The following is a 25,421-nucleotide window of genomic DNA, read 5'->3' on the forward strand; positions in this document are numbered from 1 at the left end:
TACTTCAATTTTTCTTCCTGAGATATGTTTTTAGTACCTAACGATCGAGGGGTTTCGTGACTACATGAGTCACTCAGGATCCAGCTGCATTCACCCAAGCCCCATGAGTGTTCTGCAGAAGGCAGGGAGACAGGGCACTGATTTCATGTTTGGGGTGGGTGGGTGGGTGGTGCAGGAAAGGAGGGTTCTGGGGCTGCGTGGTCATTAGCTGAGTGACGTATTGGGAGAAGAAGAAACCAGAATTTCCTGGAAGGCGGGGAGAGGAACTCAGGAAGCAGCCTGGCATGCTCCTGTGCCCAGACCTAGAGTGTTGCTCCAGGACCACTCACCTGGTGACAACTGGGGTCTTCCAGGGGCTTTGGAACTAGGAGGAGCTGGGATGTCGGACTCCGGAGAGCTTTCCTCCTGAAGGCAACAGGGAGTGATGGTCAGAACCTTCATTCAAAGTTCCCAGGCAGGGGTGGATGTGAAGAGATGCCCCTACAGAGACCCCATGAAAAGGAGCCAGATGCAAATAACTCCCTAAAAGTTGGAATGGTAGTGACATTTGGGGAAGACGAAGGAAATGTTGGCCAAAAGAGGAGGCAAGGTTGGCCTGATGAAAATGAAAATCATAGTGGAAAGAAGAATCCTAACCCGCTAAAAGGCCCTTGCCGCTTTAGCATCTCTTTCAGCCGTATTGGAAATCCACTGGACATGCGGGAGGACTGAGCTCTTGTCTCCGCTGCAGAGGGCATTGAGAAAGGAAAAATTCACTTCTCATTTGCACGGCATTTGAAGCTTTTCAAAGCATCTGGATAGGGTGACTCTGACCAGGGAGGGCTGAACTCGTATACAACTGGTGGCACAGTCTAGAGAGAGACAGGCCCCACTGCCATTGAGTCGCTTACAGGGATGCTCAGATCTGATAAAGACAGCTCTCTAGGCCTGGCAGAAGGACAGAACTTTTGAAGTGTGAGGAAGGGAGTAGCAGCAGTTTAGAAGCAGTGGCTGGCAAGGCCCACTCTGATTCAAAGCTCTAAGGCAGATCTTATTTTATTATTTTTATTTGTATAGAGGTGGCATCTCTCTATTTTGCCCAGGCTGGTCTCGAACTCCTGAGTTCAAGTGATCCTCTCACCTCAGCCTCCCAAAGTGCTAGGATTATAGGCATGAGCAACTGCACCTGGCCTCGTTTTCTTTCTAATGGCATTGTACCAGCCAACACATTGACTATTCTTCCAGGTGAAGCAGACACACCTGGGAAGACCTAACCCCCTCATCTACTGTAGGCTTTGCTTCCCAAGTCACTTCTGACCAGGAAGAGTCACAGAGGTGGGGGGCCCAATGGGACCTACAGATGCCTCCAACTTAGCACACCTGGGCCTTTTTCCCCTCATTCCCAGGTTCAGCTCTGGGTAGCTGGTGCCATCTCAAGGCGGGCTCAAGACTAGTGAGTCTTTCTCCAGGGGTCCCGACGGCACCTCTTTTACCCTGCTCTTCTCCCCTCCAGGGAGAGATCTCTAAATGGTGAAAGGAAATGGGCCAGGCCTTGGCATCACATTACCTGGGGCTGCTGCTGAGGGTGGATCCGCAGCTCAACTGGTTCAAGGTAGTTGCAGGGAACAAGCCCCTTCTGCAGTGCAGCACCACAGAATCAGAAAGGAAAAGATAAAGATGTGCTCATCAGTACCCACACCACAGAACAGCCCAGAGTCCTGGGGAAGGGAGGACGAACAGACAAAAGAACTTGATCGGTCTGCAAAGAAGGCAGCAGATAACTGCTCCACAGAAAGACTGCATCTGCTGCCAGGATCCCACGCCCGTCGCACCACCCCCTGATTCTCTGCATACCTGCCCGTTGAACATGACCGTGGCCCAGTTATCATTGCCCTTCTTCAAGACAAAGACAATGTTCCCTGGCATGACCTGGAGCTCTTCTTGTGTCTCAGGCACAAACCCAAACAGCACACGGTGAGCCTCCCCTTCCAGAGCCCTGCAGAGGGTAGACACAAGATCCAGCCCACATCCCCTCACACAGTGCCGTGGCGCAAACACAGTGAACCTGGAGCCAGGGACTTGGCTCCAGCCTGACTCTAACTCCACATCTAACTGCAACTGCCAAGATGACGCTGAGCCTGCTGGGGCTCCCGAGAGGTCTCGGTAAGAAACTGGTGTACACCTGCTCATAACCATATATACAGAGGGACAAGAATAAAAACAAAAACCCCACACACTAGTGAGGACTTATAATCCTTGCTCTCCCTTCCCCTCTAAGGAGTAAGGTCCCTGGCTGGGTCATCTTGGCTAGCTCCCAAGGCTGGGCTGGGGTGGATCAGGTGACTGTGGTCAGGGCAACAGCACAAAGCGGAAGTCAGGTGAGAGCCAGCTGGGCCAGAAAGACCGGTGGGAGAGGAGGGAGGAGAAACCACCTAGAGCCAGTGTTGGGCCAGGGTAGGGAGGCGGTGAGCAGGGTAGGTGACAGGGAGCGTGAGGGAGGCACATAGAGGGCTCTGAGACTGCCCAGCTGCTGTGGTGCAGTGTCAGTTCCCTTAAGTCTGACTTCATGCTTTTAGGCTCTGAGGCTCTGATTGGCGTCACTTTGGAACGTGTGATTGAGAGGCTGGTGTTCAGGTTTCAGGCTTCCCGCCCTTTACTCCCCACTCTGTTACTTTCCCCTCAGCCCTTCCTTGTTTCCAGACATCGTGTCTATTCCTGTAGGGAATCCAGGCCCTTCCAGCTAACAGGGAGCTTCGGGTTGAGCTCATCCAGCCCCTCATTTGTGTAGTTGCTTTGGCACTTTTGTCACTTTTTAGTTTTATTTTTATTTTTTGAGATGGAATCTTGGTCTGTTGCCCCGGCTGGAGTGCAGTGACGTGATCTCGGCTCACTGCAACCTCCACCTCCCAGGTGCAAGTGAGTCTCCTGCCTCAGCCTCCCGAGTAGCTGGGATTACAGGCACACGTCACCACACTCAGCTAATTTTTGTATTTTTAGTAGAGATGGGGTTTTGCCACGTTGGCCCGGCTGGTCTCGAACTCCTGATCTCAAGTGATCCGCCAGCCCCGGTCTCCCAAAGTGCTGGGATGACAGGCATGAGCCACCAGGCCTAGCCAATCACTTTTTAAAACCTCCTTTTTGGGTGGGAGGACCAGGCTTGCTTCATCACTTCGAGAGAATTCTTAAGAAAGCTGTAGGTTATGACACCCTTTGTTTTTCATCTTACAGAAGAAGGACTTCCTTTTCTTGAGTCCTTCCTCTTTACTTCTTCAGAAAGCATGTGCCGATAGGGAGTGGAAAACGCCTACACAGGAAAAAGGATGCCATTCTACATTCCTGACTCCAGAGAGCTCTGGCCTGCCCCCGTCAGTGGGGACCGCGGCCAATGCGAAACTGATCTCCAACCCGAGGTCAGCATCCTGGTGCCCAGGGCAGCTATGTTCCACAGGACACCACTGCCCCTCAGCAACAACCCCTTGCCATGTGGGTGGCTGTGCACGTGGACAGAGGGCCATTGGGAACCATGTAGCTGCAGCCAGGCCCTGATGGCCAGCTCCACCACGGTCAAGACTCCCATCCCCACATGTCATTCCTTTCCAGCCTGACATTCTAGAAGACATTCTTCTAAACATTCCTTTCAAGCCTGACATTCTAGAAGAAACCTGACATTCTAGAAAATTCCACAGGATTTAGACTCTGACCCCAGCTCATCTTCTTCCCTCCCTCTCTTGCCATCAGTTCAGGCTTGGAGCTTAGATATTCTGCATATGGATTTAAATCTAACTTACCTGAAGATCTCTGGGGTTTTCGGTCTGGGTGGAGGTTCAGCTGCCTATTGAATATTCAGGAGAAGTGAAAATGGAAAAGGCAATGAGGGAAATCAGGGGAGAGACAACAAATGGCTAATGGTAATTTGAGCATTCTTCCAGACCAGAACATCAAATAATGCATTTCTGACTGATGGGAACACTGTCTAGGAAGGGGGCACAGTCACCCTGACTAAACACGGGGAAATAACGCCTCCCACCAGCTCCCCAGGTGTAGGTTTCACCAGCACAGCAATTCATTTTGAGCCAGAGCTAGTTTCTGGAGGATAGCAGTCACACAGCAACATGGTGTCACAAGAATGCTTTGACCTTGAGCTCTGTCCTTTTCCCAGGAGAGTTTCCAGAAGCTCTGTTCTGTAATTAATGTCTACTATGTCACATGACACTTCTGAGTATTTTTAAATTAATTTAAATTTTTTTTTTTTTTGAGATGGAGTTTCACTCTGTCGCCCAGGCTGGAGTGCAGTGCTGTGATCTTGGCTCACTGCAACTTCTACCTCCCTCGTTCAAGTGATTCTCCTGCCGCAGCATCCCATGTTGCTGGAATTACAGGCATGTGCCACAACACCCTGCTCATTTTTGTATTTTTAGTAGGGATGGGAGTTTCACCATGTTGGCCAGGCTGGTCTGGAATTCCTGGCCTCAAGTGATCTGCTCACCTCAACCTCCCAAAATGGTGGGATTACAGGCGTGAGCCACTGCGCCTGGCCACTTTTGAGTATTTAAAATTGACACAGGATTCCACTGACTGGGCAAGAATCTCCTCCCCTGTTCTACATTGAATACCATGGGATCCAGTGACCTGGGCTGCATTCCCTTCATGGCCTCTGGCTGAACTGAAGCTCAAGGGACTTCAGCAAGGCTTTCATCAGCTTTGTTGTGAAGAAGGAGATCAAGGAATCTAGATCTGGAACATACCTGTCCCTGCTCAGAAAACCCGCCCTCTGCTGGTGCTGACCAATGCTCTTGACCATCACAGTTTCATTGCCACAGAGGTTCTATTTTCCTCAATGTGTTTTCCCCTCTTCCCTTCACAAGGAATCTCTGTCTGCATTTTTAGATCCACTGTCATCCAGTTCATCTGAGCCCACCTCTCCAAGCCCAGTTTGGACAGAAAAAGGATTCACTCTCAGCGCCCTGCCTGTGTTCCCGAAGGAAACGCCTGCACGTGAGCAGATAGGTAGAGCCAGGAGATCCCAAACCTCAGACCCAGGCCCCACAGGGTTCCCCACTTGCCCCAGTATTCAAGAAGAGGCTTTGTTAACAAGCCTTCCATAGTTTGTGTTTCACCTTCCTGAGAGAATGGTTGAGGCTTCAGAGAGAGTATCAGCAGATCTCTTTAGAGAGGTGAAGACTGGCATTTGTGGGGAAACAGGAGAGTTAGCTTCAGAGGACTTGGCGTGAAGCCTGACACTGCCTTATTTCCTTACCAGCCATGGAACCAGGACTGAGAGAAGGGCAGGCAGATCCCTCAGCTGCATTGAGGGCCACTTGAAGAAGCCCTTTCAATAAGGCAGCTCAGCACACATAGTCTCTCAAATCGAATGCTTCACAGAAAGCTCTTGAGACCTAGGTCCATGGAGAAGGTCAGGATTTCCTCACCTGTGGTTGCAGAGGGGCAAACCCAGAGAAACTGTCATGATCCACTACAGACGCCACAACCTGAAATCAAGGACAGGAGGGTGTGAGGCTCTGCCAGCACTGTTTCCATTCTTCTGGGTCTCCCTCCTTGCTCATGCCCTAGACCAGTTCTCACTTGAGCCTGGTTTCAGATGTGGACAGTAACTAAGGATTAGATTGCTGATCCTCTGGATTAGGATTTCAGCAACTGAGGAAACGAGTATTCACCCCACCCCTGCTAACAGAGGCTTGCTTTCTCCTCTCTTAAAAAAAAATGTTTTTATTGAGGTGCAATTTGTATAACGTCAAGTTATCCTTTTTTTTTTTTTTTTTTTTTGAGATGGAGTCATGCTCTGTTGTCCAGGCTGGAGTGCAGTGGCGCAATCTCAGCTCACTGCAGCCTCCGCCTTCCAGGTTCAAGTGATTCTCCTGCCTCAGCCTCCCGAGTAGCTGAGATTACAGGTGCCTGCCACTATGCCTGGCTAATTTTTGTATTTTTAGTAGAGATGGGTTTTCTCCATGTTGGCCAGGCTGGTCTCATACTCCTGACCTCAGGTGATCTACCCATCTCAGCCTCCCAAAGTGCTGGGATTATAGGCATGAGCCCCCACGCCCAGCCCAAATTAATCATTTTAAAGTGAATGATTCAGTGGCATTTATCGCATTCACAATGCTGTGCAGCTACCGCTTCTATCTAATTCCAAAACATTTTCATCATCCCAGAAGAAAATGCTGGACCTATTAAGCAGTGTGTCCACACCCCCTTTCCCCTAAACTGGCAACAACCAGTTTGCTGTCTGTGACTGACTTGAGCCCTCTTCTTCTCTGAGTTTTGAAAATCAGATTTAAAGCTAGCTTTATTCACAGATATGCTTAAACTATAGATAATTTTCATCATTCATTCATATAATCAAAACCTTTTTGCTGAGAGCTGTTATGTGTCTTAACACTGTGCCAGGCTGTGAGGACTCAGTGGTGATCAAGCAGACATGGTCTCTGCCCTCTCAGTGCTTAGAGGCTGCACAAGATATTTCATATAAATGGAATTGTACAACATGTGGCCTTTTCTATCCGGCTTCCTTCACATAGCATGATGTTTTCAAGGTCCATCCTTGTTGTATCATGAATCACACTCCATTCATTTTTATGGCTGCGTAGTATTCTGTTGCATGGATATATCATATTTTGATTATCCATTAATCTGTTGATAGATATTTGGAGTGCTTCCATTCACCCAGGCTTTCTTGACCTCTGCTACTATGCTAGACCCAGCTACCCAACTACTGCGCAACTTTAGCCCTATGAATGTGTCAAAGTCAAATGTGGTTTTGGAAGGGCACTGCTGACTCACTTCAGACCATGTCTGAAACAATTTAAGACCTGAATTTATTATTATTATTTTGAGATGGAGTTTCGCTCTTGTTGCCCAGGCTGGAGTGCAATGGCGTGATCTCAGCTCACTGCAACCTCTGCCACCCAGGTTTAAGCGATTCTCCTGCCTCAGCCTCGCAGGTAGCTGGGACTACAGGCATACACCGCAGCACCTGGCTAATTTTGTATTTTTAGTAGAGATGGAGTTTCACCATGTTGACCAGCCTGGTCTTGATCTCCTGACCTCGTGATTCACCTGCCTCGGCCTCCCAAAGTGCTGGGATTACAGGCATGAGCCACCATGCCCGGCCACGACCTGGATTTAGAAGAAGTCCAATTTAAGACATAGTCTAAACATAGGGCTGTGGAAGTGGGGAAAGACTCAGCCCACTAAAACGTGAACTACAAGGAGCATTAATCCAAGAGGATCCCATGCTGATCTCTTTCCCTAACATGTTCTTTCCATATTTATTTTTATTTTTTAGAAACAGAGTCTCACTCTGTTGCCCAGGCTAGAGTACAGTGGTGCAATCATAGCTCACTGTAACCTTGAACTCCTGGGCTCAAGCGACCCTTTCGCCTCAGCCTCTCCACTAGCTAGGCTGGTCTCAAACTCCTGGCCACAAGTGATCCTCCCACTTCAGCCTCCCAAAGCGCTGGGATTACAGGCATGAGCCACCCTGCCCGGCCCTCTCTTCACATTTGGTGAGCTCCTCATGGCTGTGTTTTCCCTCCACTGGCTCAGTCCCCAAGACTCAGCATCCTGTGAGGAACCCTGTGACTCTCACCTAGGGTCAAGGTGGAAGGGAGGAATGGGAGCAGCTTGGAGGAAATAAACTAGAAGTGGTTGCCTATCTTTCAGCCAAACCTCTGTCCTATAAACAAGTCTCTTGTTGCCATCCCAGGGACAGAGCCACAAGGAGGCTGCCCTCTTCTCAAGAGTCCCTCCCACCTTGCTCCACATGGCCCAGGCCACAGGAGACTGGGGGGAAGCTGAGCGATCCCACCTACCGTCGCCTTGCCTAGGTAATCCTTCTTGGCCAGCTGAGCCACTTGTCTCTCATTTGGTCGAAATAGCCTGCCCACAGGGATCACCACTGGCTCGTACAGCTTCTGCTTCTGTAACACAGAAAACAATAGCATTTCCTTATCTGAAAATGGGGGTGATGATGCTTGTCCTGCCTCCCTCAGCAAATAGATACAAGAATTTATTGAGATAACCACATAGAAGCACTTTTTCCAAATGAGTGTTGTCATTACTCTAGGGTGTTAAGGTAGGAACCCTTGGTTTGAATACTACCTTCTGCTGCGAGGCCACGTGGACATTGTTTGCTGCTGTATGCCCAGCACCCTCTTTCCCCAGAGGAACTGCTCCTCTCCCTCTCTGTGTGGTGTCCGTGGGGTTCTCTAATGGTGTAGACGGCACCACCACAACGAGGCTGGCCTGGGATTAAGCAAGGCTCATGACAGTGTTCCCTTGGATGAGTGTTTGCTGACGAGGATAGGCATATAAAGACTGACTTGAGTCTTCTTCTCTGTGTTTTAAAAATCAGATTTAAAGCTAGCCTTATTCACAAACATGCTTGAACGATGGATAATTTTTATCACTCATTCACATAATCAAAACACTTTTTGGGCAGGCGTGGTGGCTCACGCCTGTAATCCCTGCACTTTGGGAGGCCAAGGTGGGCAGATCACTTGAGGTCAACAGTTCGAGACCTGCGTGGCCAACATGGCAAAATCCCATCTCTATTAAAAATACAAAAATTAGCCAGGCATGGTGGCATGCGCCTGTAATCCCAGCTACTTAGGAGGCTGAGGCAGGAGAATTGCTTGAACCCAGGAGGTGGAGGCTGCAGTGAGCCGAGATCACACCACTGTACTCCATGCTGGGCAACAGAGCGAGACTCCATCTCAAAACAAAACAAAACAAAACAAAACATTTTTGCTGAGAGCTGTTATGTGCCTCTCATTGTGCCAGGCTGTGAGGACTCAGTGGTGATCCAGCAGACATGGTGTCTGCCCTCTCAGTGCTTAGAGTCTGTGCAGCACCGCTCCAGCATCCAGTATCCTGTTCTGCATTGCCAAGGAGCCCCACTGCGAGGGCGGTGTGATGCCAGGCCTCTGCCATCCCATACTGTAGGCCTCAGATTCTCAGCACAGATTCAAGATCTTAAGTGGAACTATACCCTAATATCTGTGTTACCCAGACTCACAGAAAGTAAAAGCACCACTTTTTTTTTTTTTTTTGAGACGGAGTCTCGCTCTGTCGCCCGGGCTGGAGTGCAGTGGCCGGATCTCAGCTCACTGCAAGCTCCTCCTCCCGGGTTTACGCCATTCTCCTGCCTCAGCCTCCCGAGTAGCTGGGACTACAGGAGCCTGCCACCTCGCCCGGCTAGTTTTTTGTATTTTTTAGTAGAGACGGGGTTTCACCGTGTTAGCCAGGATGGTCTCGATCTCCTGACCTCGTGATCCGCCCGTCTCGGCCTCCCAAAGTGCTGGGATTACAGGCTTGAGCCACCGTGCCCGGCCAAGCACCACTTTTATGGCTTCTCAATGGCATGTCCTCTGAGACAAATGAGAATCCAGTGAAATCCTCTCCCCACCTGCATCACCAATACGCTTACCCAGACACACTCCATGGCCTTGTCGATTTTGGAATGTCTGGGCTCAGACTTCATGCTCGTGGCCAATGCTAACTGTTCTTCAGCTTTTTTCCATTCCTCCTTCTTGGCATACATGAAGGCAATGTTATATAACACCTAGAAAAGTACAGACCGCAACATAAAATTTGAGACTACTCCAAATCAAAGTGCCAGGGAAGGGCTCACACGTGTACTCTGGGAGTGTTGCTGGTAGCCTTTCTCCCTTCCTCAGCTCTCCTGGGAATATCTAAAATATAGTGCAGTTAGTCTTGCTATTGAGGTACATCAAACACAAACATGGTGTTAAGAAAACACCATGGAATGCATAAATGCAACATCATGTGTACTCTTCTAACAACCAAATAGGTCGGGAACGGACAAGAACTATTGTATACAGTGTGTTCAAACCGGTTAAAAAAGAATTGTTGTGTTGTTTTAGTGTGAGTTGCTTTAGTAAAAGAGTGACTTGCTCAAGGCCCCTTCTAGAGGCAGACACAGGATTGGGAATAAAATACAGGTGTGTGGCCTTCCAGTCCAGCTCCTGCCACTGCGCCTAGGCTTAAACACTGGACAGGTACAGGGTAGGAAGAGGGATCAAGATGCAACCTCCTGTACCAGCACCAGCAGAACCTGGCCCAGACCATGTGAGTAAAAGACAAATGTAGCAACACAGGCCAGGCGCAGTGGCTCACGCCTGTGATCCCAGCACTTTGGGGGAGGCCAAGACGGGTGAATCACTTGAGGTCAGGAGTTCGAGATCAGCCTAGCCAACACAGAGAAACCCTGTCTCTACCAAAAATACAAAAATTAGCTGGGCATGGTGGCAGGCACCTGTAATTCCAGCTTCTTGGGAGGCTGAAGCAGGAGAATTGCTTGAACCCAGAAGACAGAGGTCAGCACAGAAGCCAGGGGCACCTTCGCCTGGGGTGAGGAGGGAATGGTAAATGCAACAGTAGTCATGCTTTTCCAGGTGTTGAGTTGGGCTGTGGTTCTTGAGTGTTTATTATTATGCTTCACAATATACACACAGAATCAAATAATCGTTTGGATGCATTACCAAGATCTAAAAAAATGGCTTGACTGAAAGAAATATTTTAAATAGGACATTATGGAAATGAGGGGGTATGACATTTGAGGCTAGATGATAAAAGACATTGACACTCTGTCTTGCCCTTGGGTCACTTGCTCTCAGAGGCGCCAGCTGCCATGTCATGACAAGACTTTAGGCAACCCTAGAGAGAAGTTCATGTAGCGACGAACTGAGGCCTCCTGCCAACAACGACGTGAACTTGCCAAACTCAGACAGGTGGCAGGATTGGTGTTTCTGTGGCATTAGCGGCTGGTGCTGAATGGTGGGGCAGGATCAACCCCAGACGTGGAATCTGGACTCCTTTCAGGCCTATTTCTGAGAGTCAGTGAGCTACTGCCTTCTGAATTCATTGGCTTCTCCAGCCCCCTCCTGACCTTGTGTGCAGAAAGAAAGAACTCAGATCATTTAAAACTTCCTATTTGGTTCTCAGCCACCTTCTCTTAAGACATTTTCCTGCAATCAGTTTTTGTGAACTGATGATGAGAATAACCTTGACACTCTTCAAAAATAATAATGTGATTCTCAGAAGCCAGGATCCTACCACATCAGGAAGAGAAGGATTATAAGTAGGGAAATGACTGGAAGGTCCCATGTGACAAAGAAGGCCTTAGACCTTGAAAAGTTCAGCTTTACTTGCAGAGAGGGTCACTCAGTCAGTATTTTCTGTCCTCCCAGAGCCATTTTAACCCCAGCTCCAGGGGAAACATTCCTCCCACGGAATTGTACTTTGATGCTGCTGTGACATAATCCTTTTTCTAGAGCCACTTGTCCCCCAACTTTTTAATCTGTATAAGTGGCTGTCATTGGCTTATCGTCAATGTCTGGAGGTATTTTAGTTGTCACATTGGATGGGGAGTGGTGGTGGCAGTGCTACTAGCATCTAAACACTAGAGATGCTGTCAAAGTTCCCATGATGCACAGGATGCACCACAACCCCTCTCGCTTCCACCACAATACAAGATTGCCTGGTCCAACACATTAACAGAGCTATGACTAAGAAACCCTACTGGAGAAGCTGGTCAAATGGCAGCCAATTCCCACTGCAAAGCCCCATCTTCCCAGACTGTGAGAAGTGAAGTTAGTTGCTAGCTTGCTGCAGAGTAGAGGTGGGGCCACATGTCCCCAGGGGCCAAGGGTGGCTACAGACTCTATTATTAGTCCTGAGCGACCCTGGGAACACTTGACTTCTTGTGCCTGAGAAACTAAAGCAAGGGGACTTTTGTCAGTGATTTTTCTAAAGAAAGGTCTGTGACATTTACAGGAATTTTGGTTTTCAAAACTGCTAGTGTATATTTGGAAGTAGGAGGGGTGGGAAGGGCCAACTGGAAAAAGTAAATGAACCTGCAAAGTCAAAGCCAGTCATGTCTCTCCCTTTCGATAATAGAGAAAAGAAGTTCTGCAGAAACCTTTACCTAAATATGTGCCTTGAGCTGCTCTTTGAGCAACGGGGGACAGATTTATTCCAAATTATCCTCATGCTCTCTTTAGGTATCAATCAAGTACATGGGGTAAGAACCATGGATAGTTGAGAGTGTGGTCTATAAACTTGGGAACTGAGCAAGGTTCTGGCAGGTCCTGCATGGACAATGAACTCATGATTTTGGATTTGCTAGCAAAATGCTGAACAAATAGCTTGTCAATCTGAATTGCTAAACAAAACATGCAAATTATCATGAATATTTCCACAAGCCAACACACTCGTGTCCAGCCTTCCTTCAGAGAGCCCAGTGGGCTCATTTTTGCATGGTCCTTTGTGCTTCACATTAATAAAATGTATGTCCCCAGGTAACTGATGACAATGCCTTGATGAGCCTGAAATAATCCATCTCAGTCTTTTCTTCAAGGAAAATCTGAGTCTCAAGGCAGAGGAGGCAAAATGGCTTTTCCAAGCTCCTGGAGGTGTCAACAGATCACTGTGCATCTGAACTGTCAGCTGTCCATCCAGCCATGATCCCCGCCTGCCCAGGCCAGGCCCTGTTCTCCTTACCTCACAGGCAAACAGCTTGAACTGGAGCCCCAGGATCTTATAGTCTATCAGCTGGTTCCCTCGAAGCTGAGTCAAGGCTTCTTTAAGGTCTTTGATAGCCAAATCGTATCTGCAGGACAGAGGGAGAAAATACAACAGTCTAGTGCATGGAGGAATAAATGCAGCATAAAATGTGAGTCTGTTTCTGCCTTCCCCACCTATTTCACTGGGACAAGAAGCCTTTCAATTCCTTTTGACCCATTCTAGTTTTCAGCAATCCTGAGCCCAAGTATTCTATAGAACTCCTTGGGAATGGTGCCCCACCCAGGGCTGTACCTCACAGCAACCCTGAGTGCCTCGTCTTGGACAGTCACAGGGATTTTCTTCTCTATTGACTGCATACAACTGTCACCTTTCTGACAACCTGGCTTCTCGCTTTCCAATGCAGCTCTCATTCTCTCTTGAGAGCTCCAAGCAGAGCCAGCACCTGCCCCCAGCCTGTGTCCCTGCAGAGTGTTCAGAGCTGATTTGGAATACTGCTCACTCCTGGCTCCCACCATCAGGCCAGGCCAGCCTGGCACAGCTCAGAGGGGCCCCTTCTCACAGCTGCCACCATCACCCCCCTGCCCATTGCCTTCGCCCATGGCTTCTTTTGAGTTCAGCTTAGAGCTTAGTTTTGTGGTCTTGTTTCCTCATCGCCCCCACTTCTGCCTCCTCCCCACACTTTGGAAAAAAAACCAACCACTTAAGCTATATAGTATTTCCTCCTTTTTTTTTTGTTTTGTTTTGTTTTGTTTTGTTTTTGAGACAGGGTCTCACTCTGTTGCCCAGGCTGGAGTGCAGTGGCAGGATTTCAGCTCACTGCAAGCTCCACCTCCCAGGTTCAAGTGATTCTCCTGCCTCAGCCACCTGAGTGGGACTGAGCTGGGACTACAGGTGAGCCCCACCACGCCCGGCTAATTTTTTATATTTTAAGTAGAGACCAGGTTTCACCATGTTGGTCAGGCTGGTCTCAAACTCCTGACCTTAATTGATCTGCCCGCCTTGGTCTCCCAAAAGTGCTGGAATTACAGGCCTAAGCCACCATGCCCAGCCCCAGATAGTTTTTCTAATGCTGCTCCCACTGCCTTGTGCTGCTGGATCGGCGTGAAGCTGACTGGCTCAAGGTATATCAGGGCTGCTGTCCTGGGACTTGTAGCAGAGAATGGGAGTCGGCCACATCAATAGGACCCACAGGCATGTGGGTGGGACCTGGACACACTCCTGAGGATGCTGGCCTGGGCCTTGACCATGGGCTCCACAGAAGCCCTGGTGGAAGGGAGCCATTGCTGGGCTATAGGGAGTGGGAGAAGCAGGCACAAGCTACCCAGCCTGGCTACCCTCAGCCTCCTGACCTGGCAGGAACAAATTTGGCTGCCTGGTTGTGGCTCACACCTGGGCAACTGGACTGTAAGTCTGTAAGTCCCTAGTCCATCATCTGACCCAGAGCTGCCAACCTGGCTTCTCTTGGAGATAAGTCTGGAATGTGGACACAGGCTGGCAGGAATCCTCAAGAGGCAGTGTGGTGTAGTGAAGGGGCCAGGAGCCAGAGTCCAGATCCAACAGCTCTGCCACTAACTGGGGGACCCTAGCAAGTCACTTCCCTGGCCTGAAGTTCCACGCCAATATTATGGCAGCATATTGTATCCAGGGACATGTTATATGCACAGAACATATCATATAGGGAGCTTGCCAGTATATGGATCCCAATTCTGGAGTCAAAGCCACCTGGACTTGAGTCTTGGCTCTGTCACTTACTGTCTGGTGAGAAAGGGCAAGTTACCTAACTTCCCTAAATCTGTTTCCCCATCTTTAGAATCAGAGAATAATAATAGCATATACCTCACAGAGTCACTGTGAGAACTAAAGGAGATGAAGCATTTGGGTACTTCAGATAGTGCCTGGCACACACAGTAATTTATTACTGTTGTTGTTGTTATTTTACTTTCTTTAGCTCTAACACTCTAGCAATTAATCCATACACCAGCCACTTATTACATGCTTACTTAAAGCTCCGTGCCATATAAGCTATTGTCAGGATATTTTAAAAATACATGATGTAGAAGCTGGAACTCTGATCTCATGGAAGTTTAGAGCCGAGCACAAGGGCTGGTTGGTCAAGACAATCATAAGGAATGGGTGCCAGTGTGACTGGGGGAGAAGCCATCACTGTTAGGGTTGAGGTAAGTCACACAGCGGCAGCAGTGGCTATGCGGGAAGTAAGAAAAGAGAGCTTGGGTTTGAAATAGGAAGATGGCTTTCTCTAGTATCCCTGCTAATAAAGATGATTGTAAAACCTACTAAATGCATGCAGGCCATTCTTTACGTAGCAATGGGCCTTTCATGTCTTTTCCACACATTTCTGGGCTCCTGGAAAGATGAATAAGGTACCCAGAAGTACCCCAGAAATCAGGTTCCTCTTTCTAAGCCGGAAGGTGGGGTAACTAGCTTCAATTCACTGAGCCACTGAGCCTCTTCCACCGTGAAGGGGACAGACAGAAGCAGAGGTTTCCTGTTCTCTGGTAGCTGCAATTTCCACTGTGTTCTATTGCCTGTTTGGGAGCTCGCTGAAGGTCTCAGAGGGCACACACTTTACGTGCCGTCAGCATTAACCTATCAATGTGCCTTCCTCCCTGCTGAGCTGGCTAAGCAGATGGATTTCAGCTGGGAAGTGACACCACCTGGGTCTATGTGGCATTGCATGGGCCCAGCAAAATCCTCCTAATAATTCCCCAGCCCATCAAGATGTCTGCAGAGGCCCAGTGTAATGGCTCACATCTGTAATTCCAGCACTGTGGGAGGCTGGGGCAGGCAGATCACTTGAGGTCAGGAGTTTGAGACCAGCCTGGCCAACATGGTGAAACCTCCGTCTCTACTAAAAATACTAAAAAATTAGCTGGTTGTGGTGGTGCGTGCCTATAGTCTCAGCTACTCAGGAGGCTGAGGCAGGAGAATCACTTGAACCCAGGAGGCAGAGGTTGAAATGAGCCAAAATCACGCCACTGCACTCCAACCTGGTTGACAGAGTGACACTCTGACTGAAGAAAAAAAAAGGTGTCTACAGATTTGGGCCTGGTGGGAGAGAGACAGAAAGAACTGACAAGTTATTCAGAGTGTTTGCTTTGTTTTAAAGACAGCGTGGATCCGCCCGGGCAATATGGCGAAACCCTATCTCACTAAAAGTACAAAAAATTAGCCAGGCATGGTGGTACATGCCTGTAGTCCCAGCTACTCGGGAAGCTGCGGTTGGAGAATCACCTGAGCCCAGGAAGTCAAGACTGCAGTGAGACGTGATTGCACCACTCCACTCCAGCCTGGACGACAGAATGAAATCCTGTCTCAAAAAAAAAAAAGAAAGAAAGAAAGAAAAGAAAGAAAACCCAACAACCAAAAAAACAGGGTGGGGCCAGGGGCTGAGGCTTGAGCCTGCAGTTCCAGTTACTCCACCAGAGGCTGGGGCACGAGGATCACTGGAGCCCAGGAGTTTGAGGCCAGCCCGGACAATATAGTGAGATCCCTTCTCTAAAAAAAAGATTACTTATTTTATTTATTAATTTTGTTATAGAGACGGGGGGGGTCTCACTATGTTGCTCAGGCTGGTCTCGAACTCCTGGGTTCAAGCAATCCTCCCACCTCAGCCTCCCAAAGTACCAAGACTGCAAGTGTGAGCCACTGCACGGGGCCTAATTAATTAATTTTTAAAACAGGGAGGGGGTATCCTTGCTCAGTGTCATTTCTAAACATGTCTCTGAAAGCATCGGCCTGCTTCCCAGCCCCCTCCCTCCCTGCTGCAAGCCTCTCTTCAGCCTTTCCACTTGTTTACCCAGAGCTGCAGCCCTGAAGGGGGTTCTGCTTTGACACACAGCTCTTTTCCCACTGTACAGGGTCGCGATAAGCTCAGTATGAGAATACCAAAATAGCACTCCGCACTGCGTGCCAGTGACCCGTGCTGCAGCAGCCCCTGCCGCCCTCTAGCCCTTCTTCAGTGGTTCTCTTTGGGGCCATTTGGAAGCATCCCCCAGGAGGCAGCCAAGATGCTGGCAGCTTCCTGCTGGGCTCTGCTGGGCTGGACGTGGGGGCTTTCTTCACACTCACACTTCAGTGACACCCCGTGGGGCGCCTTGCCTGCACCCAAAGCCCCCTCTCCTCCCAGGCAGGGTATCCACCAGCTGAAGCAGCAACCTTGCCATAGCTTTTCACAAGCTCCAGGCTTGAGAGAGTTTATAATCCCCATTTCTGTAATACTCCTGGGAGGTTTCTTAGTAACCGCTGAAGTGAACTGCTTGTTCCCGTGCTGCCAGTGCCCCATGCGTCCAGAGTCCGCAGCTCATACACCTGCACCCAGGATAATGGAATCTCAGCAAGCTGAAAGAACGTCAGAACGTCAGACACCTTTGGGATGCTGCAGTGGCTGCTGTGACAGAGGTTTGGGCCCACTCCCTTTCCTGTTTGCAAGTCAGCAGGGAGAAGGCTTTGCTATCGAGCCTCTTTAAGCCGGCTCCATGGAATGGGTCTCACCTTATTGTCATGCCCTAGGATCCATAAGGCACAGGATCTGAAAGACAGCTTTGAGCCCCTGTGCCTTTCAGATGACAAGGCTGGGCCAGAGAGGCGAGACAGCTTGGCCGTGGTCATCACTGAGACTCTGAAATGTGCTTTTTTTCAGAAATGTGCTCTAACTTTGTCTGTTGGAACTTCATAATGACAGAAGAGCAATACAAAAACATATGAAAGTGGGGAAAATAGAGGGAAATAGAGGGGAAAAAACCTCCATCCATAACATTATCAGCCTTAAGCAATTGCCTTTTGTAGTCTGAGGGAATTCCTTTTTTCTTTTTTTTTTTTTTCACAAGGAATATCATTTTATTACTGTAATCACAAAATCATAATTTCTGTACAGGAATGTATAAGTGAACATTATTCAAAGCATTGATAATTCACTTCATAATGAGGGTAAACATACTACAGAACATATTGTAAAGAAAAAAGTATTGTAAAATTTTCTGGTCTTGCAGTGCACTATTTAGTGCAAGTATATAAGACACAATAGTGTTCAATTCAGCAAAGTATTGCAGAATGTCATGCCACAGTCCACCTAATTCAAAGAGGGTCAGGACATGCAGCTTGTAATAAAATGTCGGAAGTGTGTGTGTGTGTGTGTGTGTGTGTGTGTGTATAAAACCACATGTAATTCATAAAATATATAGTGGTTTATTTAGATGGTTTTAAATGATTTCACTGTGGAATTCAACATAACTGGAACAACAGAATCTGTCTTTTCCAGACAGAATCTCTGTTGCCCAGGCTGGAGTGCAGTGGTGTCTTTTTGGTTCACTGTAACATCTGCCTCCCAGGTCCAAGCTATCCTCCTGCCTCAGCCTCCCAAGTAGCTGGGATTACAGGCACCTGCCACCATGTGCTGCTAATTTTTTGTATTTTTAGTAGAGATGGGGTTTTGCTATGTTGGCCAGGCTGGTTTCGAACTCTTGACCTCAGGTGATCCACCCACCTTGGCTTCTCAAAGTGCTGGGATTACAGGTGTGAGCCACGGTGCCCGGCCAATCTGAGGGAATTTCTATCCCACACATTAAGAAGTAATTTCTCTAGCCCTCATCCCACTTACTTAAAACTACCTCTTACAGCACTTACCCGCTTCTGCCCTGCATTACAGTTACTGGTGTTCTTGACTTGTTTCCCCTTTTTAATTTATAAGTTCCTTGAAACAGAGACTATATTTTGCTCACTTGTATTTAATCCAACACTCATTTATTGAGTAACTAGTATGCTAGATACTGAAATACAAGCATGAGTAAGTAAAAATTTCTTCTCTTATGAAATTCATAGAGTAGTGGAGAAGACAAATATGTACAGGGAACAAATGTCTGTCATGGGCCAGACATGTTACAAAAGGAGGCTCAAAAGAGGGAGTGGGCACTGCCCTAGTGGTTGGGCGCGGCTGGAGCAAAGGCACGGAGGTTGCATAAGTGGGCGGCAGCCGCTGGACCACATAAGAACAGGCAAAGGAATTTGGCTTTTATCCTGTAGTCATGGAAGCCACTGGAAGTTCTCATACTGATTGCATTGTTTGTTTTTTTACAAGATCACTCTGGAATACAAATGGAGGGGACAGGAGCAGTGGCCGGAAAATCAGTTTGGAAGTGACTGCAGTAGTCCTGGTGAAAAATGAGGGTCTCAACCAAGGTAGTGCTAACGGGGATGGAGAGAAATAGGTGGATTTAATAAATATTTAAGAGGTCAACCTGATGAGGTTTAGAGAAAGAAACATTCCCTGGATGGATCCCAGGTACAGATTCCACGAGAAATGGAGGCCAGCAGTATGGGAGAGGGTGGCCTTGCCCAGTAATGGATCCTCAAGGTTCACATATGGACTTCTGTATCCATAGTCCCTGAATTGTACATAAACGAATGTGTGTGCTTGCGAGTGTATTTCTGGAAACACATTTTGCCATTTAACAACCACTGCTGCAGTCGTAAAAGGGAAAAGGGTCAAGAACAGAACTTCAAAGGGAACACCAACACCTAGGGAATTGCGCAGAGAGCCGGCTTGAGGTTGAGATTAGTGCCTCATTTGTATAATTTTCTCGTTGTTGAATTACAGATAAAACTTGGTAGATTTTTCTCTCAGGTGTAACTATTAATATTACCAATCACAGATTAATTGAATCCTGGGTCTTACTTTTAGACCTTTCCAAGATCTTTCTAATCACTCAAAACTGTAGCCTTCCAGATCCTGGGACTCACGGGCATTTTTTGGAGGAAATTCTTTCTGGGAGCCTTCACTCTTTTGCCTGTTAGTATCTCTTCTTTATAGGCTATTAGAGCTCACTAAGGAATGGCCTTAGAGTTTGCGTTTTGAGATTTAAGATCGGCTGAACGATTTGTTGTTAGGCCTCCCTCCATATTCTATAGTCTGGAGATGGGGTAGGGGGGAGTGGGAAAGAGAAGGATGTTAAGAGAGGGGACAGGCAGTTAGACAGAGGCAAGATGTCAGTCAAGATAAACACCTGCTGTACCAAAATATCTCATGTGTCCCATAAATATACACCTACTGCGTACCCACAAACATCAAAATAAAAAAAAGTAAAATTAAAAAAATTTATAGTCATAATAAATATGTCACACTAAATGTGGGGGAAGAAAAACCTAAATGCCTGGATATCTTCCCCCCATCCCAAGCTCTGTTTCTCCCCAGATTGCCATTGTGTCTGTGGTTTTTCTTTTAGAAAAGACTTCACTTCTACTTTCACTCCTTCAGGTAACTAACTACATCTACATCTTTAAAGTCCTTTGAGCATCTTGTGGTTGCCCTTAGCAACAGCTGCATACACAGGTTTTACAGGCTGTTTCTAACCAAACCATAGGATCAAAGCCTTTCACGGTGGAAGAGAATCAGAGCCCAGCCCTCTGTCTGATGTCTGGACATCGTCTACAACCTCCCTGCTGCTCCATCCATGCCCGGCCTCACCCCCATCCCACCCACACCATGCACAGACCATTTTCACTGTCAGAAAGTTCTTTATTAGGCCAGGCTCGGTGACTCACGCCTGTAATCCCAGTACTTTGGGAGGCCGAGGTGGGTGGATCACAAGGTCAGGAGTTCGAGATCAGCCTGGCCAACATGGTGAAATCCTGTCTCTACTGAAAATACAAACATTAGCAGGATGTAGTGGTAGGCGCCTATAATCCCAGCGACCTGGGAAGCTGAGATAGGAGAATTGTTTGAACCCGGAAGGCAGAGGTTGCAATGAGCCAAGATCACGCCACTGCACTCCAGCCTGGGCGACAGGGCAAAACTCCGTCTCAAAAAACAAAAAAAAGTTCTTCATTAGCCTGAGCCAAATTCCTCTTCCCTAGAACTTATGCACACTGGTGGAACAATTTCTACAAAGGGTCAGTTTCCCATCCCTCCAAACATTTGAAATTATCACTTAGAATTTTTTTCCTTTGTTATTTGTTATGAGATATTTGTGCAGGATGAGAGGGAGGAGGAATTGAGATTAACTTTCATTTTGAATTTATTAATATTTGTACTAATTATTCCATATTGACTATAAACAAACCTAAAAACACAGATAGGGTGATAGAAGAAAATGGATTTTCCTATAATCCCACTATCCAAAGAGATTTATTGATAACATTTTGGTCTATGGCCTTCCAGACTTTATTCTGTGATACAGAAATGGGACTATAGTATACACACTGTTTTGAAATCAGTTTTTAAATTTAACATCTGGTCGGGCACGGTGGCTCACGCTTGTAATCCCAGCACTTTGGGAGGCTGAGGTGGGCAGATCACCTGAGGTCGGGAGTTCGAGACCAGCCTGACCAACATGGAGAAATCCCATCTCTACTAAAAATACAAAATTAGCTGGGCATGGTGGCACATGCCTGTAGTCCCAGCTACTCGGGAGGCTGAGGCAGGAGTATCGCTTGAGCCCGGGAGGGGGAGGTTGCAGTGAGCTGAGATCTCACCCTTGCACTCCAGCCTGGGCAACAAGAGTGAAACTCCATCTAGGGAAAAAAAAGAAAAAAAATTTAACATCTACTTTAAACTTTTTCTGTATGTAGCTACTTACTTACCTGTATTAATTTGTTCTTATAATGTTAATTTGTATTATTGTTTTTGCAGCTGAATTATATTTCCTCAAATGGATTAAACCAGGTTTTGAAAATGCATTTTGCTGGGATGAAGCCAGGTTTTGATGCAGTTTCATGGTCATCCCCATTCTGTGATAGCTCAGTACCTCATAGGAGACCTCTATGGGTGACCCCATCAGGGACACTGGTGGGGTGCCACATCAGCTGAGTATCAGGCCCATGGTGGTTACCTAAACTCATTGTGCCTGTGACACAGCTGGTTTATAATCTGGCGGCAGACCTGCCTTCCCTCCCCAGTGAGTACTTCTGCCTCACCTGCTGATTTATTGCATAACTGTCCCCAGAAGGGCCAGTCACATTTCCCAACAGAGGCTGGGAAGGTACTTCTCAAACACCAAGTCAGCAACACTGAGACCCCTTAGGTTTCTCTTTGAAATTCTCCAGTTGGTGCAACATGGAACCACTTACTTCTCTGTTTGGTAGTAGAGCATCCCTCGTTGGAAGTAAGCCACTGCCAAATGCTTGTCTCGGTTAATGCTTTTGGTAAAGGCCTGAGGAGAGAAGGGTCCAGACATGGCCATGATGCAAGGCAGCGAGGAGGTGTGAGAGGAGCCACAGCTCACAGAACCCTAGCCCCCTGTGGTGCCCGGCTCTGCTGTCTGCCCTCCTCGGCACCTCGAGGCCCACCCTGTGCTCTCACGGTGCATTCCGCTTCACTCTCACATTTAGGAGCTCGAGTCTGGGACAGTGGTGTGCATCCCTTGAATTATCATTCCAGTTCTGCTGGGGATCTACAAAACATTCCTGGAACCATACATATTCCATCTGATTTCCGCTTTTGTTAGTCATATATGGCCTGGAAAAGCTACACAAGAATCCAATAATGGCCAGGTGCGGTTGCTCACACCTGTAATCCCAGAACTTTGGGAGGCCAAGGCAGGTGGATCACTTGAGCCCAGGAGTTCAAGACCAATCTGGGCAAAATAGTGAGACCCCATCTCTATGAAAAATTTAAAAATTAGTCAGGTGTGGTGGCACATGCCTGTGGTCCCAGCTACTTGGGGGACTGAGGTGGGTCGATCACTTGAGCCCAGGAGGCGGAGACTGCTGTGAGCTGTGACGGTGCCACTGCACTCCAGCCTGGGCGGCAAAGTGAGGCACCCTGTCTCAAAAAAAAAAAGAAATCCAATGATACAAATAAAGACAAAGTAGACTATAAGGGTGCAGACACTAAGGGATTATCTCCAACAGAAGTATTAGATAAAAAGGACTAAAGCATTTTCCCAAAGGAGCTCATCATTTTAAAAATGAACTTGATAAAATGAAGCACCTTCTTTGTAACTGTCTCTGACCTTCTCTGAGACTAGAATTCAGAATAGATAGTTTAGACATTTACCTGATACTAATAAAAAATACATGATATCTATATTTAAAATATAGTGAGTTATATTTAATGACCTCATTCCTGAGTTCCTTTTTCATTAGTGTAGCTTTCATTTCTATTATTGCTGTTTTAATAATATGATTAGATAGAAGCTTTGAGCCAGTAGACACTATGTTACTAAATCAGTACTTTAAAATTTTTGGTCTTCTGTCTTTCATTCATATGAATTTAACTGCTGTTTGCTCTAATTTCTTTGAGTTCTCCTAGTTTGAGTAGAGTACAATTTTACTGTGAAACAATGCAGCGAGACTGTGTTGTGAAGTGAAGGTAGAGTTTTTGGAAGTGATAATGATGTGAAACATAAAGATACAATTCCTGTGCAACACAACAGAGCACCTTGTCCAGGAGAGTAGTAATAACTATTTGTTGCTCCGTGGAAGATAAAAAAGATAGGGAAATAGGAGAAGCTTCTTTGAAAAATGAAACATCATTAGCCGGGCGTGGTGGTGCATGCCTGTAATCCCAGCTACTTGGGAGGCTGAGGCAGGAGAATCACCTGAACCAGGGAGGCGGAGGTTGCAGTGAGCTGAGATTGCACCACTCACTGCACTCCAGCCTGAGTGACAGAGTGAGATCTGTCTCAAAAAAAAAAAAAAAAAAAGAAAGAAAGCAAGCAAGAAAAAAACGATATCTAATGTAATAATGAAATTCTAACCCTTGTTGCATTTCTTCTATTCCTGTGAATGTAGTGAACATTCAGTTTAAATAAATAATAAAATTTATTGCAAATGAAAATAATTAAAATATATACATTGTTATATTTGTTTACTATACAAACATTACATGAGTAGTATACAATTAAAATGATAACAAATAAGAATGCATATAAATGCTAGTAGGAAGGGCTCAAGCAGGAAAACAAAGAAAGGCAGAGGGAATGAGAAGGCTAGAAGCAGAGGAATGCCAGGAGAAACAGAGACATGTGGGAGTGAAGGCCTGGGAGCTGAGAGGTGAGTGGTGGCTCACGCAACCTTGCCAAGGATCCCATATCCAGGTCAAGGCAGGAGGCTACAGTCCCTGCTGGCATAGCCGTGCCCAGACTGGCTGCCAATCTCTTCCCCCAGACAATGTACATTTTGTGTCCATCAGCCCTCAGAATGTGTGGTGCTGTTCACTCAGCCCCTCAGCAGGCCCCTGAGAGGAGGTGGGGCCACTGTCCTCCCTCCAGCCAGAGGCAGGGAGTCCTGGCATGCTCTGCCTTGGAGCCTGAGATTGACTTGTCAAGCTATGTGAGAACATTTCAGTTACTTCTCTGTGTTCCTGTCAGGAGGGTGTGGCTGAGGCTTGTTTACCTGCTGTTGGAGTGTGGAAGGCACTGGTTCTTTAAGGGACCTGGGGAGTCAGCCATTTGTCCACACATCCACACTTTGCAAAGACTGGCAGTAAATGGTAAAAATAATAACTAACTCTTATACAGTGGTGTGAAGTTCCACAGGACATTAATAGTTTGGCATCTCACTTAATTTTCATGATATTTAGAAACTCAGGAAGCTGAAAGTCAGATGTCTACACAGACTACATAGCTTGCTTAAGACTGAAAGTCCAGAGAGGCAGAGGCTAGGATTTGATCCTAGATCTTCCCTTCCAAACTCCATACCCTTCCCACCTTACCACGACCAATCCAAAAAATAATTATTGAGAATGCTTACCTCCATACTACGGTATTTGAGTGAGAAAACATAACGAAAAAGATGTGAGACATCCCACACCATGGCCCCAGCAGATATCACTAATCAGTCACAGTACAATTTCCTCTTGCCAGCCTCGGCATCCTTAAAAGAGTCTCCTTTATAATTGATCAGAATTGTCACTTGGGGTAAAAGCTATATTTTGTAAATGCCTCCCTTAAATCTCTTGAACAGGCAAAGTCAACATACATGAAAGTCTTGGAAAGCAAGAACAGGTGCCTTAGAATCAATAATCAGGTGTAAAGTGCTGAGATAGATAGAGATTCTGTGCCCAGAAGGAGTTCTGTGTTGAACAAAGTACGACTAGGCTAGCCTTCACAAAGGTGTTAAAGACACTTGTAGAATGATTTTAATTTAGAAGATGGAGAAAGACACAACCCTGGCTGCCCCTCAGAACCACCTGGAAAGCTTTTAAAACTGGCTGCTGGGGCCCCTCCCAGACCAGTTAAATCAGGCTGTCTAGGGGTGGAGCTTGGGCAACTTTTGTTCTTTTCAATCTCCCCAGAGGTTAGGTTTCTGAAATGCAATGAGGTTGAGAATCATAATAACAAATGCACAGAGGAGGCCCGGAAAGAGGCACCTCCACTCACCTTCTCTGCTTCAGTCATGTTTTTCAGGATAGTGTGCATGCAGCCAATGTTGAAGCAAATCCGGGAGTGGGGGTCCTGGACGGCACTGAAGGCGTCCAGGGCTCCCTTCCAGTCCTTCTTGTCAGCTGCCAGCACCCCTTCATTCCAGAGGCTGATGGCCTCCGCCAGGGACATGATCAGGTAGAAACCAGGAGGCCAAGAGAGCTGCCAGGAGACAGGGAGAAGACAGGTTGGGGCGCCTCCCCCAGCAGGGCTGCCGTAGTGGCCCCAAGGTGTTCACTTTCCGGGCCAGATGAGCAGAATGGGGCCCAGCCTCCCTTAAGATAACTTCTCAGTGTTGTAAATGCATCAGGAAATGCCCCCACCTTTTGACAACTGACTCATAACCCTACCACGAGAGAGAAAAGGAAAGAAGCAGAGAGAGAGAGGGCGAGTGGGGGTGGAGTGTGGAGGAGAGAGGAAGTACATCAGATGCTGCCTGAAGGATCAGTTCCCCAAAATGCTTCTGCTCTGTCACCCAGCTCCTCCTCTCTCTCCCACTCC

The 25,421-nt window shown here is 47.4% G+C and overlaps 1 protein-coding gene across 2 annotated transcripts in view; it reads right to left on the minus strand.

Moving 5' to 3' along the window:
• Positions 1-25,332, minus strand: part of NCF2 (neutrophil cytosolic factor 2) — a 37,822-nt gene extending 12,490 nt beyond the window's left edge. For both annotated transcript variants that reach the window (XM_033196121.1, XM_033196122.1), the window contains exons 1-10: positions 24,879-25,332; positions 21,625-21,707; positions 12,520-12,628; positions 9,425-9,559; positions 7,809-7,916; positions 5,409-5,468; positions 3,768-3,811; positions 1,834-1,975; positions 1,547-1,615; positions 330-405 (exon numbers count right to left, since the gene is read on the minus strand). In XM_033196121.1, coding sequence (XP_033052012.1) covers positions 330-405; positions 1,547-1,615; positions 1,834-1,975; positions 3,768-3,811; positions 5,409-5,468; positions 7,809-7,916; positions 9,425-9,559; positions 12,520-12,628; positions 21,625-21,707; positions 24,879-25,052 — 1,000 coding nt within the window. In that variant the 5' untranslated portion in view covers positions 25,053-25,332. The remainder of the gene's footprint in view (positions 1-329; positions 406-1,546; positions 1,616-1,833; positions 1,976-3,767; positions 3,812-5,408; positions 5,469-7,808; positions 7,917-9,424; positions 9,560-12,519; positions 12,629-21,624; positions 21,708-24,878) is intronic.
• Between the last annotated feature and the right edge of the window lie 89 nt (positions 25,333-25,421).

The sequence above is a fragment of the Trachypithecus francoisi genome, unplaced genomic scaffold (assembly GCF_009764315.1).
Source record: "Trachypithecus francoisi isolate TF-2019V2 unplaced genomic scaffold, Tfra_2.0 Lachesis_group5, whole genome shotgun sequence".
In the NCBI taxonomy this organism is placed as follows: domain Eukaryota; kingdom Metazoa; phylum Chordata; class Mammalia; order Primates; family Cercopithecidae; genus Trachypithecus; species Trachypithecus francoisi.